The sequence below is a fragment of the Tympanuchus pallidicinctus genome, unplaced genomic scaffold, assembly GCF_026119805.1.
Source record: "Tympanuchus pallidicinctus isolate F22 unplaced genomic scaffold, pur_lepc_1.0 scaffold3, whole genome shotgun sequence".
In the NCBI taxonomy this organism is placed as follows: domain Eukaryota; kingdom Metazoa; phylum Chordata; class Aves; order Galliformes; family Phasianidae; genus Tympanuchus; species Tympanuchus pallidicinctus.
The window spans coordinates 11,297,332-11,315,170 of record NW_026294747.1 but is presented as its reverse complement, the minus strand read 5'-3'; the positions used below and the strand labels follow the sequence as shown (position 1 = coordinate 11,315,170).

At 36.2% G+C, this 17,839-nt stretch overlaps 1 protein-coding gene across 3 annotated transcripts in view; it reads left to right on the top strand.

Moving 5' to 3' along the window:
- The window catches only part of USH1C (USH1 protein network component harmonin), a 44,707-nt gene extending 29,368 nt beyond the window's left edge, over window positions 1-15,339 (top strand). For all 3 annotated transcript variants that reach the window (XM_052694089.1, XM_052694088.1, XM_052694090.1), the window contains exons 16-21: window positions 9,265-9,306; window positions 9,606-9,659; window positions 9,783-9,882; window positions 11,453-11,562; window positions 12,254-12,309; window positions 13,990-15,339. In XM_052694089.1, the coding sequence (XP_052550049.1) occupies window positions 9,265-9,306; window positions 9,606-9,659; window positions 9,783-9,882; window positions 11,453-11,562; window positions 12,254-12,309; window positions 13,990-14,002 (375 nt within the window). In that variant the 3' untranslated portion in view covers window positions 14,003-15,339. The remainder of the gene's footprint in view (window positions 1-9,264; window positions 9,307-9,605; window positions 9,660-9,782; window positions 9,883-11,452; window positions 11,563-12,253; window positions 12,310-13,989) is intronic.
- The last annotated feature ends 2,500 nt before the right edge of the window (window positions 15,340-17,839 follow it).

Here is a 17,839-nt window from a genome sequence, read left to right as displayed (position 1 = left end):
GGTGGCTTACAGCTTCATACCACAGATCTTGATGATATAAACTTAGATGAAGTTGAGAAACATGTGGCACCACTTCCACCACCACCACCACCACTTACTGTTACTCCGATATCATCAGCTCATCCACTTCCTGTATTGAATGTTCCACTATCCAAAGGTCCAGTCCTAACAGTATCACCAGCTTCCCAGGTGACCTCATTATCTGTTTGGATGCACGTGCCTCTACCATTCCCCTGCTTGGCCTCCCTCCCTGGTTCCATTACCCACTTCATCTATTGGATCAGCCAGTCTACTATTTGTAACATTAAAATAAATGAAGTGTTTCTGTCGTTTGATAGTCCGTGAATGCAGTCCAGAGGTTGTTTCATTATTTATTCTTGAAATTTAAGCCTAGAGGGCTTTGCTCTCTCCTTCCTGCATGTGTTGCAGACCCATCACGTGCAAATATGTTGGGCAGAATGTAATAGTTAAAAAGATATTTGGATGTGTTTAAAAAAGAAAATGTCAGGCAGCAAATTTAATTCAAGTTTGAGAAAAAATATCTGTGTAGTGAAAATCACTGCTCTGAAAGTCTTTAAAATTTTATCAGGTTTGTTTGTTAGCTGCAAAGATTGGAAGAAGAGAATTAGCTTGAAATCAGAAGACCCAACTTTTAAAACCTCAACATAGCATAAATTATCAGTAAAGCAATTTTAAATGAACAAGAGTTGGTGATCTTTCTGTAAATCAGGTTTGCTGACTTTTTACTGACACAAAAGAGCTAGAGATTTCTTCTTAAGAATATTCCAACTTTATTACAATCTCAGTCTAAAAGAGGATCACATATGTAAGAAATCTTGTGCCAGGTCTCATTCTAGGAGAGAAATGGCAGCTGCTGCATTGCACTTTCTCTTGCGCTGTGATGGGATTTCTGTACTCCAATTTGTGTACCAAAATATTATTGTTTCTATCAAAGCAAAAGAGGGTCCTGTATTGTCACGTCTTTCCTACATGTTGTTTTTCCTGCATGGATTTATCGATTGCACTGTTGTGTGTGTTGTTTGCTTGTTTTTTTTTCTTGCATTTTTACTTGGAAATACTAGATTTCTGCTTTTGCGTGATTTTGGTTGAAGTGAGAAAGGATATGCAAGTTTATCACTTCTTGGGGGAAACCGGCAGATTATGTGAATAATTGCCTTAATGCAAACTACATATATTTCATTATTATCTTCTTACAGTGCTTCCTCTTATGTGGGTTACAAGTTTGAAGTGCCAAGAATATGCTAGATCCATTGAAATGGAGATGTCGCACGTTCTTATGGATAACAAAGGTCCCTTGTTGTCCACAAATAAGTGCGTGTGCATCTAATGCTAAGGGTCTGATTTTTAAAGGTAACACAGGAGCTTCTAAACTGGATCTAACCTCAAACTCACATATTCCAATATGTGTTTCTGGTAATTATTCACTGCCAGATGTCTTTGAGCAAAAGGTCAGTAATTAAAGAAAAACACAGCTGGCAAGAACAACAAAAATTACCTAGCCTTCAGTAATGGTAGGCTAGTTCTCACTGAATATAATTAGCTGTGTATACAAGGAAATAACTAAGCTCTTAATAAACTACTAATACTGAACTAGAGCTGCTTTGTTTATAAGCAGTATTATCAGTAACCTAGTATTGCTAATGGGGCATCAGACATGATAGTAAAATCAGAAGGTGGACAGCTTCTCCTTGCCTCATCTTAAAAAATGCTGCAAGTAAAACAAAAACATTTTGTTTGATTTCAATAATGAAACATCTTGCATTTACGCCAACCAAAGCAAAAATTAAGGAAGACTTCGTGTTGTCCACTAAGAATATTTTTCTCATTTTATTCAAAACTGTAAATCTTTTCTTTGGTGCTATTTTTCCCTCAGGATCATTGTATTTCAAATTCAGCTCTTAACAAATACCTGACAAAAAGAACGAAATTTCCTGTCAAGTATGTTCTTGGCAACTAGCTATTAAAACACCTCGTATAAAAGGATCTCTTTCATAAGATTATTAGCAACTGTATATTTTTACCTGAACCCAGTACTAAGTCTGCTACTGTTTAGGTTGTAAGAAACACCTCCCACGTTGGCAAAGTGTCTGCCGTGTCAAGCAGCCCGCTGGTATGTCATGTGTTGTTAATAATGAATGTAGTTTTATGAGTTTCCCATGTAATGGTAACATAAAGGAAAGGTTAAGGGTCTCACTCTGCATGGCTGATTTATTTCAAATTTGGCACTTGCCGTCATATGTCTATATCCTGTTACAAGATACCTAATGCCAGGTAGTGATAGTGACTTGTAATGGTCTGAAGATTTCATATTTCAAACTTTCAACCATATACAGTCAAAGTTTGTGTGTTCCATGCAAAGTCTCTACACTGCTGACCACATGAGAGTGCTTTTCTGCTAAGACAAAGAGCTGGGACTGAGCTGTATGTTAAACATCATGGCTACATGCTACAAAGTGAGCTCTTTTTTTCTTTTTCATGAGAACAACTGCATTTATTTCATCAGTGTTTGCACTGATTTTAATTTAGGATGACCGGATGTCAGTTTTCCCCATTCTGAGGCACTCTCCATGTTGCGCAACTCCAGGAGAAATTATTCAGTTCCAGTGTGACTTTAACAAAGTTAATCTGTAAACTTTCTCTCTCTTCTGAAACCAGAAAGTAATAATATATTTTATGGAGTGGAAGCAACATTAATTGAGGGATGTCTACATGGATTGAGGGACTTTCAAAGAACTGGTTCCAAAAATGCTTTAAATAAATAAATAAAACAATTTACTGGAAGCAATTCAAATAATTTTAGAAGATACAGCATGTACCATGTGAATAATATCTGGAATAGACCATGTTTCTGATGAGAAACATTGACAAGACTGTCCTGAGAGATGCTGGGGTTAAGTCAAACTAAACCCACAGGGCTCAGTTTTGAACTTTTTACTTGAGCACAGCTACACTTGACGTCAGTAGGAGTTTTGACTGAGTAAAAAGTGTGGAATCAGTCACATAGCTAGTACATGCTGCATGATTAAATTTCAAATGCTTCTGGACATCTGTACTTTGTAGAGTAGTTAGCATAGCTAATCTTTGTTCTTGACTCTGAGTTATCTTGAAGTTATTTATGTGGAAAGGTAATCACTACAGTCCTATTGAATTTCATCTTGTGTAAATCCATTTAGCCACCAGTCGGTTAAAATTTCATTTTAAGTTCTCTATCTTCTTGCATTCGATTTTAGCATTTTTTCTGTGGTTTCTCATTCAGTTCATTGCTTTAATGGGATGAATGCCAAAAGCAGAGATGAGATTATTTTCCATAATCTTGCTGGTGAAGCCAAAAGTTAAGGGAAAAAGTTGTAGTTGGTATTTAAGAGAAATTGTGCTTTCATTTGTTAACTTTGACAGTATTTCATTTAAAATATTTGTGTAAGACTTTTGCTCTATTAGCATCATTAAATTCATTGCCGTAAACTATGTTGGAGTATTTGGTGAAATTATGGTTTATAATAAATTATGCTGTAAATTGTAATTATCTTAAATTAACCCCATAGCAATTTGCTCCAAGTCCACCTACCCAACGACATCCAGGGGTACCAATAATCTCTAAACCAGTCATGCTTCATCCTGACCCAAACCTTATGGTCAGGCCAACTATCAAATCAGAGGCCCTGGTAAGCCTTTTAATGCTTTTATTTTCTTGTGAATGTTACAGTACTGTGGGATTTGTTGTTGATTTCTTCTCAAAGAAGCAGTGCTTGTCTCATTTTCCGCTAAGTAAAAGTCATATAGACTTTCAAGTAATCACTAATGGTAAGTACAAAAGGATATTTTTCCAGTTGTTCATAATCTAAGAGTCACATTAATGGCAGTTTTTGCACTAGTGTGTAGAATTACAGAGCAATATAGACCTTAATCTCTGTAGGAGAGTGTGCAGATGTTATTTTTTCACTTGTTCGTGCATTGATTTGCATTTTCATAATTCATGAGTCCTTTTAATAGAAATGAAATAGTAAAAAGCTTATTATACTGCTTTTTTTTCTTCTGTAAATAGTCATAAATATACTTGAAATGTATCTCTGCATCTCATTCTTTTGTTGGCAGAGAGAAAACAATGTTGGTATCTTAGATATCAATAAATGGATGGTACAAAGTCTATTCACAGTTAGGTACTTTTTTATTTTACCAATATCTGTTTCAAATATAAATGAAGAAGAAAACCTGAAGATAAATATTATTGACCAAACATATAGCATCTTCAAGAACTGTTTTATGAGGGAAGATAAGCTATGGCTTTCTGAAAAGAAGGAAATACTGTTATGGCAAGTGGTAACTCCCACACATCAGCCCAGAAATTTCATCTAAGATAATTGATGGAGAAATCAGTAGTTACAACGTTATTATTGAGGATAATTTTGGCTTGTTTTGTTACCATTGGTGTTATGTGTCAATTATATGTATGTGTGTAGATGTGTGCATATATATGTACACAGTTACAAGAAGAAGGCTGTATATTGTAGTGTGAGCTTTTCATGTAGCACAAAACATCACATTTGCATTCCATTCATTTAATTAAAAGCTTATGCTATATCTGACAATAAATGATATGCACAGCATTCGTAGCTGTATTTTGTGACAATGGGATGGATTTTTCTGTTACTTTCTTCCACAATTGTTCCTCTACTTTCCCAATTAAGTTTGAAAAGATTCAAATGCTATCAAATCAGCTCTTCTCTGTGAAACTGCTCTATTATAAATAGATTGAAATGAAAAATTAAAGCAGGTTTTGTAAGTTCCTCAAGATGAGGCAGATGGATGAGCTTGAAAAAAAGATAAAAATCATTCTAGCATAGTTATTTCCTTCAGTTGTATGCAAGGAACTTCCATTTTAGTTATGTTTAGAAATTTATAACTTCTGTGCAATTTGAAATTCCGTAGAGGAGGATTAAAAAGTGTAAAAGGCATAATCCACAGTTAATACAATCAAAAGTTGAAAAATAAATATCTGATATAGAAATATTAAGTAGTATGAAAATTTGGTAATACCCTTGTGCGTGATGAGAAGGTCTTGATACAAAACGGAAATATTGCTTTGTTTATTGTCACTGTGTACAGTTAGTGTGACAAACTGGCAATAAGATTCATTCTCATAGGGAAATTTCTTACCATTTGTTATGCATCTATGCACACTGTCCAGACCACAAGAGTACTAAAATGTTTTAATATCAATAATCCTAATTCCTCAACTGCCTTACATGAGTTGGAAGATCACAGTTCATTGAGAGTAATATTCTAATAGGACTTTGAGAAAAACATCTGTCTGTGAATTGTTTTTGCAGACCAGTTACCTCTTTGCTCTATTTATATCTTAATGCTATAAGAGTTATTCATCCTGGCTGCATTTGAAGCCACAGTAGTAGTATGTAGAATAAGACTTGCACGGACTCTGTTTTATATGTTGTGAATAGAATGCATGCATATATATTTTATAATATATATATATATATTTATATATGTAATGTTTGCATATATAGTGTGTGTGTGTGTATGTATCTATACATATATGTATTTGCAAGAATGGGTAAAACTTTCCAAATCTCCTGTTATCCAGGAGCTCTGATGACTGTTGTTACTTAAATCTTTATAGTAACTGAATTCAGGCTAGGATTTCCAGGTTTCTTAATATTTCATGAAAATGAAATTATTTTCACTTATAAAGTAAACGGATGGAAATTAAATGTTGAATGTGGCCTTGAATGCATAGAGCTCTCTGGATCAAAATCAGTTTCAACTGTGTGGCTCCATAGTGCTGGAGTGAATTAAAATACACTCACGGCAAGGCTAGTTAAGTTTTGGTTCAGAGAACAGGGGAGGATGGCTATGATTCAGCGGTAAGGTTTTCAGGGGGGCAAAACCAACATGGATACTAGTCTTCTCTCCCAGATATCACAAACATCTGTTTTTGTGTTAGAAGGCCTTGATGCAATTGTGAATGATTTCTCTCCTGAGCTCCACTGTGGTTTGATATGGAGTTTCGGAAAGGAACGGTTAATATTTAAGCTTTTCTTGCAAGATGTGAAGCTTGATTCTGCAGGACTGCAGCTAAAGTGTATCAGATGTAGCAGCAATAAGACATAGTCAGAAATTTCAGTTGTTAACCATAGTTACAACAAGATCATCTGAACAGAAAAAATAATTCCTTGTTATTAAGTGGCTGGGAAGGGGCTCGACAGTTTTGGGATATGGAAATGTGCACTACCTACATAGTTCCTGTATGATTTGATATCATTTTGCTATGTGTATTCTCTCACTTGCAGTTGTGTAGGGAACATGTACTAAAAAGTGCAAGTATGATTCAGTCCCAAGAAGAGCAAAAAAACATTGAGTTCATGTTATCAGGTGATATTTGTCTACAGCAAGGAGTTAATACTTGGTTTGGCCGTGTTCTTTCTTTTGCAGCCACAAGAGATGTTTAAAAGGATGGTGGTTTACAATTCATCATTTAGATCTAACAAAAAACAAGTAAAATAACATTTTCCATGTTTTGTGTGGTACTTCTTTTGACTGGTTGCAGATTTTAAACCCTCTTTTCTAATCCTGTTGCTCAGTTTCTAAAACAGAGGACTTAAGGCAGCACTAGTGCATGAAAACTGCCTTGGTAAGATTGCAGCGTGTGCATGTGGCTCCTGTAGCCTAACAGGAGCTTCAGGTTGAACCATCTTCTAGCTACTTACATAACACAATATTTAAGACTGTTTAACACTGATAAATGTCCTCAGATTGGGTGGTTTTTTAAAAATATATTCCTACAGCTGTTTGTTTTTTTTCCTCTTTCAGCTTCCAGTTAAAATGCTTTCAGTAATAAAATATTTTCTTAGTTAAACAAATAAATCTATTATCATGACGTAGTTGTTGGTAGGAAATCAGAGGCACTGATGGTGGAAAGCACCTATTCATATAGCATTATATATATAATATATATGTAATGTATACATATTTTGTAGGACTTTCTACCATATTACTGTATTTATTGCCTTCCTCTGTGCAGCTTTAAATAACCATAGTGCTAAAACTTCCATCTCCCCCTCTTTGGTTGACTGCTCTGTTTTAATAGATTGTGCTGTCAAGTGAACTTTGTGCTTAAGTTCTCTGTTGCTGTTAAAGGTGCCATTTTCTATCCAAAACAGCTTTACTAGTGCAAGCTAAGTTATGTGCATTATCACATTATATGGAAGTGTTAAGGCAAAGTTGTAAGCTCACAGGGTGAACCTTTGGTAAACCATGAAGATCAATCATGACTTTTTCCTTCTTTTGTTTAGTTTTAGTCTTTCTTGATGTTCAGCATGGGTCAATTAATATGTAGAATCATTACATAGGCACCTTTTCCAGATAAGTGAAATTATAATGCAGAAGAAGGAAAATAAAAATGATTTTTGTTGAGAACTTCAAGGTTAACCATTATGTATCCTTATGAAAATGATGAATTCGAGCTGTCTCATAGGTGCAGTCAAGTTAATATGTGAAATGCTAGCAAAATGTCAAATATTTAAGATTTTAATTACTCCACTGAAAAACTCCCCCCAGACAAGATATGTCCACCATACATATGCTAACTTAATAAGATCTTTCAAGTGTCCATTTGAGAAGATGAATTTCGATGAACAGACCCACTGAGGATTCAGGTGACTTCAGATGGAGGCTTAGTCAGAATGGAAAACTAGATTCAACTGAGATAGCAAATCAAACTTGAAGACTTTGATTGAAACTGAATATTAGTATGTTTTAATTTTTCTTTTCTCCTTATGTCAATCAGAGCATACCATTGGCTTATGTGCTTTTAGAAAAAAATTATTTTTCCATTCAAAGCAGCAGCATCAACTTTCATCTAGAAGTCCAGACAGTTGTTTCAGTGTAGACAAACATTTTAATCTTCTGTATTCTACAGATATTTATTCCTTTGAATGTTCTTGCAATTGACAATATTGTCAGGGATGTTCATAACTTTCCCCTGTAATGTGTGAGAGGTAGAAATAGCCCACTGGTTTCCAGTTAGTATTGCTTGGTGCATTAGCCTTTGCTTGCATACTGTGTGCACTGCCTACACTGTAAACTTACGACACTTGTTCAGAGGATGTGTTCATTTTATCATGGCTGTATTTGTACATTTGTTGAATCCAGATCACGTAATTTCTTCATTTGTAGGTTTTTTTGTTGCGAAGTTTTAGTTTTTGTCCTGCTTAAAAGTGGCTTTCCCAGGAAAATTTTCTTCAAGGGCAACATCTGTTTTCTGTGAGGATGACTTGGGACAAAGAGTTCAATGACTTGCTTTACATTACGTAATGAATTAGTGACCTGGTTGAGCTTGGAGTCCTTTCCTCTCAGTTGTTTGCTCCAAGACCATAGATGTCTACTTCAACAATTGTACCTATTTGTACTACAAATTCAGCTATTCAATCTATAAGTTGTTTAGCTATCATTGTAAAACGTCTCTCCCAGTTTAGAAAAAGTGTTTGTAATACTAATATGCTTTCTAAAATCATGAATGATTATGTTTTTTTTTTCCCCACATGATGAAATTCTGTCCTCATTGAAGCATGTGATCAAACTGCAAATATTTAGTTCATCAAAAGTAGCAGTTCATAAGTGCAGTGCAACCAATTCTTACTTAAATACTAAGATGTGGACTCTCAATTCTCTGCAAAACTGCACACAAACAAATTTGGTTTTTATCCTTTGTTTGCTCATGGTGTGCAACCAACTCCCTGAAATGCCGTGAAGAGGAGGAACGAAGGAGTTTGAGTCTGGTCTTACAACTGGTTCATGGAGCAGAGCTGGTGATGTGCAAATCACAATGTCACTTCTGTCAGTGTAAAACAGTGCCCAACGTGATGACAGTCCCAAGAAAGGTTACTTAGAAGAACACGGCAGAACATATTCTCCTGTGATAAATATGTTCAGCTCCATCAGGTGTAGAAAGGAACCAGTATACCATATACCAGTATATATAGTAGTAAACAGGTCCTCAAAATTGTTCCATAGTGTGGCCAGTTCTAACTGCTGACTTACTGTAAGGTTTTAAAATCTCTTCTGACTGTCAGGACAGACTATTTGCTACCTTTCTGTGCTTTTCTCCATTTACAGTCTTTTTTCTTATCTTACAGAATTATGTTTTCTCATTAATAGCTAAAATGGAGTTTGTGTGTTTAACGTGAGACTCATGCACGTGTTTCTATAACTGTCTTATTTTATTCACAGGGCTTCCAGAAATATGTGGAAGACTTTGATCCACATTCAATGGTAAGGAGAGAATTCATGCATCTTATTTTAATATAGTATACATTGGAAAAATACAAACATATTTGATTATGAGGCCTAGGAGGGGTAATAGTCTTTCTTGTTGGCTTGCTGGACCTTGTCTGTTTCTTCTAGACATTATTAAAGAAAGATTTCTTACTGGAAAAAAACACTAGTGAGTGTTCTGCTCTTCCTTTAAGACTATTCTAGAGGAGGCAAAAGACCCTTTTCACCAGTCAACTACATAGATCAGCTTGTTTTATGTTGCTGAGATGGAAATAACTAACAATGTATTTTTATAGTTTACTCCAGAGCAGATTGTGGGAAAAGACGTACGCCTCTTACGCATTAGAAAGGTAAATACTACCTCACTGATTGATACTTAAAGAGTTCATATAAGCAAGGTATGTTTACAGAAAAAAATGAAAGATTAAGCAAAAATTCACAGCTTCTTCTGTACTAAAACTCTTGTTTAATAGGAAGGATCATTAGACCTTGCAGTTGAGGGAGGAATTGATTCTCCTGTTGGAAAGATAGTTGTATCTGCAATCTATGAGGGTGGTGCTGCAGACAAACATGGTGAGTAACAATGGGGAATTTGAGCATTGCTTCAAAGTGGCTTCTTGCACTGGCTGATTTCTTAGCTGACTTCAGAGCTATAGCTGTTACTGAGAAGCTCACTTAGACTGTCCAAGGCAACCAATTCTATCTGTGCTCTAAGTGCAGCACAAAGAGAGGTTCATGGTTTGAGAAGTGTTGATAAGCTGATAAATACATAAATTTTAAAAACTGTCTTTAAGAAATAGTCACTCTTGCTGTGTTTTTATCATGGTAAAAACTGTAATAACATGGACCAAAAATGTAGATCTGTTCTCTTCAATGATTCCCCTTTTTCTAGTTGTATATCAAAAATCACTTATTCTGTTCATTAAAGAAAGTCAAATTTGATCTTCATTATTTCACACTTCTCAAACAAGTACATTTGTAATTACATTAATGTGCAAAGCAGATACTAGCTAATAGCTGTAGTACATTGTTTAGCTTTGTTCTTAATGTTACTTCCAATGGTAATTTGTTTTGTAAAATGTGTCTTTACTCCCAAAATCCATCTAAAGGCCTTCTGACAGCTTAGCTCTGAAAGCCATGAGAACATGCATACCTGGAGGGTATGCTCCTGTGGGTTGGTCTCTGGCATCCTAACCTTGAGAACCATGTTGATGAACAGGTAGATAGACAGGACATCTCCTTAGATTGCTTACTATGACTTTGTCCCAGCCATAAACATGTTCAAATCACTTTTTTCTCTGAAAAGCTCTCAGCCCCTTAGTCTCTTTTTCAGGTGCTCTGTTTTTCTTTGACTCGTCACTGTTGTTGACCTCTCTTTATAGCTGAGGCTGACCCCTTACTATATATTTTTCCCCTTCTCAAACCCAGTCCCAACTAGCTGACTAGATCAGCAAACCAAAATAAGTTCAAAGAACTAGAGAAGACACACACTTTTGGAAAGGAATGGGAGTCCTGTAAAACCTTGACAAACACCACTTAACCATCCAGGTTTTTAAGTAATGCTGCTCTTAATAATGGTAGCAGACTACAATCAACCACAGTTTACAAGGAGTATGGATATATTGCCCAGATAGGCAAACTGTTACTACAGAAAATCTTCCTAAACTTGTTGACTAATTCCTTTTATTTTTGCCTGTAGATAATGCACGTGTGTTTAATCAATGAATATACAAATGATATAGTACATCCGAGAGCTTGGCTTGTGTAGCTATTACACTAGAGCAGAAAAGAGGACTGCTCACACAAGAAACTCCAGTGGAGCAGATCTCCAGAAGAGATACTTCCCTACTGGTAGTCAGTTCTTAAAGGGGTCAAGGAGAGGTGCAGCCAGGCTCCACCTTCCAGCAGCACAGGTGAATTGCCTTCACCTGTGCTCCTGTGGCTGACTCATTGCTTGCCTCAAGTGATCAATTGGAGGTTCAGGCTGTGATTCAGCAGCCCCCATACAGTGTGTCAACTTTCAGTGTTGGCTCTCACATCTAGTTAATAATAATCATCATACTCAGTACTGCATAAATACCCAACGTCTGTCGCAGATGTTATTTTGATAATGTGTATGTATGCCGTGTTCATCTGTCACCAGGAGGCATAGTGAAAGGGGATGAAATACTGGCTGTAAATGGCAAGATAGTAATTGACTGCAGGCTGGCAGAAGCACAAGCAACTCTGGCAAATGCTTGGAATATGGGTGGGGTAAGTATGTGGGAATACTTTTCCTTTCTACCTGTAACTCTGTGTATTGTGTATTTTTCTTTCACAATGTTGTCACAGCGATAGAAGTTGAAAATGTCAAAAGCACCAGTATGCCATATCACCAGAGTGAGTTGAAATCTGTGGATGATATTGGTATACAACAACTCTGAAAGTCTTGCCTGTAATTTACTCCAAAAATTTATGACTGCCACACATCAAATTTGTGCTTAAACACATTACGTTCTGAGTGACTGTAATACTTTTATCTGTGGAATCTCTCTTTAATATTGAAAATTATTTGGATGCTGATCTGAACTTTGATAATAGCTTATCTAATCTTTGATTTCTAAATGTGCAAATAGCTACAGGGCACTTTGGCTACAGTACTGAACTGTATTAATTGGTACAATGACCAAACATAGTATGATACTTAGAATGATTTTTTTTTTCTTTTTGAAAGCTTATTGCAAGACCAGTAAATTTTTTCTCTAATTTTAGGATAAAAATCAAACAGCTCTATCTTGAAACTGTATTTTAGAGGACCAGGCATCTCCTTAGGTTCCCTTTTCCCTGTGGCTTTCCAGGAATAGATTGTCTTTGTGATCATCTGTCTGATATTTCATGGTTGTCCATTAACCACCTCTAAGATGAATGTTTAGCAGCACACATTTCCTGTTCATTTCTGTTGCAGGATTGGATTGACTTAGTCATTGCAGTGTCACCTCCAAAGGAATATGATGATGAAATGTAAGTGCATAAGCTTTCTTTTTGTGGGGATTAAAAGACTAGTAACAACAGTATGCTTTTTATGGGACAGATAGTGCTTAATGTATTCATTTACTGTGGACTATATAACCTTTTGCATCACATGGTTGCTAATTTGTTAGTTACAAGTAGCTATCAGCAGTGGTTCTCAGAGTTCTCAAAATGTTGAATCTCAAATTTGGGTGTACATGACTACACTCTTATGCTTTTGGTTTAGAGCTGAAGGAATTTGGGGTGAGAAATTGCTGATCTCAAATCTGGATCACTTACTATAATGCAATGGATCGTAGTTTGGAATCTGGATAAACAAATGTCCATAAGCATTCCTCATTGCAGTGAGATGTTTGATTCTGTGGTGTGGGCTTTTGTTTTTTTTCCTTTGGTGTTTTTTTCAGCCTTCATTTTATGTTAGATCACAGTTACTATCTCTAACAGTGGGGTTGGGTTTTTTTCATTGTTTTTGTCATTGCTTTGCTTTGGTTTGATGATTTTTTGTTTGTTTGTTTTGATAGTGTAGGTATGAAACAAGAATCCACGACATAGTGTGATGCAGTTATCAAGTCGATATAACTTGTTTTATATTGGACAAAGTTTAAAAAGCAAAACTAAGGTTTTGTTGCTTGATTAAAGCAACGATTAAAACAATTTCAAGATATCATTGCCACTAAATAAAATGGTGGAGGAAAGATTTATGGGCACTGTTAGCCCCAAATCTTGTTCTGTGTAGAATACCAGTTATTGCTTTCTGTAAATCAGTGTAGTTTTACTGACTAACACCAACTGAAAACTGCTGTAAAATTGTTTGATGTTTAATAACTGTCATTATTTTTCTGTTGTTTTCATATTTTGTATATTTAGCCCTACTATCCCCACCTCAGCAGTCAGTCCCAACACACACAGAAAGGTTTTTGAAGGCAGTGCACCTGTGTACAGACAAGGGTATCTCCTGCAGCTGTAGCCACTGCAGTGTTCCCTCATGGTGAATAGCCAGACCCGGGTTAACATGACTGTCCATTTTGGGGCCGCGTTATACTTCAAGCATGTGCCTGCTTGCACATTGCATGCTACGCTCCACTTTGTTTCTGCCACGCTGGAGTGTTCTTTGGGCTTTTGCCATGCCTATCCTACTAAAAAAAAAGAGTATTTCTAATGTCCTCTGGAGATCCTCCACAGAATTGGTTCATCATCTGCCAGACTATAAAATAAATAGGCTCTGCCTAAATGATTAGTATTAATCTAATGTTTTTTTCCTCATCTGTGGACCACTGCTGTGGCTTTGTGAATTCGTAACTATATAAGTATTTCTTTGTTAAGGCTTGTCCAAAGAACAAGTTTTCTTTTGTATTTTTCAGCAGTGTGCTTCTGAACAACTGATCAGAACTGTGTGGTTTTCACTGAATCTTACCTTTGTTGATTTGTCCCAAAATTACCCATGCTTTACAGGCTCAGTATACTATGAATGTTTTCTCTCTACTGTAATAGTTGTAAGTAGAGTCATAGATGTCTGGAAAACCAGAGTAAGGTTTCTTGTTGCATGTGGTATTTGTTTTATCAATTGCTACAATGCAAATAAAAGTTGGCCAACTGAAATCTCGTTACACAATTTTGTTCTTACTGCACTTCAGCTAACAGTATCTGTTTCTTTTTCTTTTTTTCCTGAAGGACCTTTTTTTAACGAAGACTACCCAAGAGAAATTTGGTCCTTTCCCTGAACAAACCTGCTGCTCTGGAATTTCATAGAAAATCGAAAGTCACATGAAATGTGTTTTGATTTTAAAGAAACATGAACAATTGGAATCTGCAGATTGAACTTCATATTCCTTGGGTTATATGATTAATTTCAAGTAATTCTTCAGACATACAGCAAAAAAATTGTTTAAATTGCATGTAGAAGGGCTGCCAGTGAACACAGCTTTATCTGTGAGAACTCAAAATACATATTTTTCTTTATTTTTAGAAGACAAAATCAAAAATTATCAAAAATTCCAGTTTTCCTGGAAATAGACACTAAAATGACAGATGAAGATAGATCACAAATGTCTTTTCCCACATGCAGCGTTTGTGGTTACACATCCACAGGGTAGTTTGGGTGCGAGGACTATATTTTTACTCTCTATCTAGTGAGGATTGGGATGTATATGGGTAATTTCTGTTCTCACTGATATCCTTGTAATGTACATTTCTGTAGCTTGGTTGTGAGTTGTTTTGATTGTGAAAATCCTGCCTGTGGAAGAGCCTCTATTCTAGCTATACCAGCAGTGCTAGTGTTATTTGGAATAATTTTGGTGATGCTTATATGATATAAAGAATACTCTACCAGCAAAATAAATATCAAGCAGGTAGTCCAGCAACATCACTGTGTGCAGTCAGTTATGCTAATGTATATTTCTATTGGTCCATAACAGAATTAGGAACATTTGGGTCTGAATCACAGTCTTGTTGTGTACTTTGTGCTCAGTAAATCTACACACAACTAACTTGTGTAGTCAGAAAGCATACAAGTCCATTGTTGGTGATGGTCTTCTGCTTAAGAAATTGTCTCCAGACCTTAGAATCTATATTTGCCTGACTATAAGGAAGTCTGATTACAGTTGTAGACTTAGTCATTTCTTTATATTGTCAGTGTGTCCCCTTGGAAATGCAGTTGTCTTTCTTCTTTCCTTGTATTTGCCAGTTTGTATATGGTTGCTCATATTGTGTGTAGATTTTTCTTACCTGGACTAGTAAGATCTGAAGTTCGTAGTTCTTTGGCTTATCACTCTGAAGTCTTGCTTCTTCAGCATTTGGAAGCCCTCCTTTCTGTAACACAGGAAAGTAACAATTACATTTCTGAGAACTCTGTGCTTATATAGAGATAAATAATTTTGTTGACTTCATTTTATTTGCAGTATTGTTCCAGTATGCCAATTAGTTTGTCAGGCAGGGTACACATGTTAAACTTTTAAAAGTTTTAATTCTGTAATTCTCACAACTAATCCAGAAATAAAATTGCATATGCCAAATGGAAAAGAAGTGTTGCTTCCTCTTTGTGAATTTGTACATTGTATTAATAGCTAATCTGCTGAAGTGTATAGATTTCAGTTGTTGTTTAATAACAAATGTATTTGCATCAAAATGCCAACCTCGTAAATTTCAAAAGAGAACTCACTCTGCACAGGAATGAATTGTCATTAGTCTGAGCTGCAGTAACATTTTATAGACTTTTTTTTTATGGGCAGATCTGCTCACTTGGTAGTTGGCATGCTGCTAAGTGCAGCTGCTCCCTTATATTTCCCTTGCTACATCTTTGGATGTGTCCACCCAGAGCTGTAGACTTCAGAAACAAAAAACTAACCCAAATGCATTACAATTAGCACTAGAGGAGAAATTCAAGCAGGATGTATTCCTCCTGCTCTGGTTCCTCCATGCCTATGTTCCGTGACCATCTGCACACTATGACAATGCAAATGAGTGATGCTATAAGATGTTCTCTTAGGAGATGCTCTAACGTTATTAGCAGCAAATAGAACCACAGTAAGGCACCAGTAGTGAACTTCAGTTTGCAACCAGTGGTTGTACTAATCATTGTCTTGGAACATAAGAAATATAACACAGAAACCTTAGAGACCAGAAGTGTTTTCATTGATGCTTTTCCAGAGAGTAAAGGAGCACAGAAAACTGAGCTGAGAAATCTGAAATCTGTGGGAGGACCAACAGTTGAGTTGTAGCACAAAACTGTCTTACGTTTCCCAGTCTACCCATTGACTTTCTTGCTTGGATACAGCTTAAAATGCATGAGAGGCAGCTAAGGAAACAATTACTGCTCATTACTTCATATATACCTAAGTAAATGTTACTGTGTGCATTCGCCCTCTGTTGAGATGACAATGTAAGGAGTGTTTTGTGGTGTTGTTTGTTTTTTTGGTTTTTTGATTTTTAATGAAAAAGGCTATTATTTCTGAAATCTTACTTAAGCCTTCAGTCAGGTAGATTTTTGCTTTATTAATGGCTTTCATTGCTTTGGACTAGATCACATCTTTCATTTGCCAGCAAGCTCAAAGAGTTGGACAAAGCAATACAGTTTTTAAAACAACTTCCCTTTTTGGTTCCTTTGATGGGTATGACCAGCATGTCCCAGACAGAACAGCTGCCCATTTGAGTTGCCACTGCACTGTTTCCTGGTGGCTGTAACAGTGCCCATGCCTCACTCCTGTTTGATCAAACCAGCTGTGAAAAGGTAACAGTAGAGTAAAATGGGGCTTTCTCCTTTATTCAGCCAATGCTTTGTTTCCTTTGGGAGTATGGAAACTCTGATCTGATGCACAAAGCAGGAAGAGCTCCAAGTGTTTCACTGATGGAAGCACATATGTTTCAAACTGCTTTTAACACAACATGGTTTGTTTTTTTTTTTCATTCACTGTAATCTTGGAGAGAACATGTTTAGTTTCTCAGAACTGTTTATTTGGTTAAGATGGCTAAGACCCACTGTCTCTATGGGATAATTACTCAGAGGAAGAGGTTTCTCAGAGCTGTTAATAGTCTTTCTTATTCTCTCAGGAATTTTTTGGCCATGTCAGTCACAGCGTCGACTTCAGAGTACCCTGACAGTTGCTGAACTGCAGGAAGAATTGCATTAGTCTTCTCTTTCACATCTGCTCTGTGAGCCTGTGCGTGCCTGTATGCAGGAAACAGAAAATGAATCCTTATGGATTCATGACCAGAATCATGACACTCACTACAGAGTAGGAAATGTCACTGCTTAATATTCATGGACACTAGCATAGGAAATCTTTGATCTGTTTATTGCTGGCATTCTGCCACTCTAAGAAATTCCAATTAGCTATTATTTATCATATAACCATAAAACATCCAAGTACATTTTAAAGATTAAAAAAAAAAACAACCTATGTGCATATACAAATTTATATGCTTGAGGGTGCATACCAACAGTATACTTTCTAACCAATTTCAATAGCACACGTAACAAATAATCTCAGCACTTTGCAAATGTGATCTTTAATCTCTGAATACAAATAATCTAAACAGTCTTTTGCACTAAAAACAGAACTGACAACCATAGTTCAATGTCAAAGTGTGTATATGTGGTTGAGAAGAGCTTTGTATGCAGTAGCTGTTACATGCTTGCTGTATTTTGACCTTGAATTGATAAAACAGGCTCAGAGTAGCTGTTGTGGAACTCTTAGTCATCTTTCAACCCCAGGAACTGTATTGATGTGAGCAACCACTAGAATGAAGTTTTAAGGAATTAATTTCTATCAGGTACATTGCAGCCTGGCAGCTCTAAGTCTCAGTGGCTGGAGTATTCAACTCCAACTGCGTGTCTATATGAAAAAAAATGTGGCATCTGATGTATACATGATGTATTTCTGACCCTTTTCATTTTCTCAGATAATCTTTAGAAGTTATTCCTTCCCCTGACCACAACTGCCCACTTTCCTGGCTTAACCTCCTTTTATCTTTTCTCACCATTTCACTTCTAGATGACAGTAGATCTCATTATACTTCAATAGAG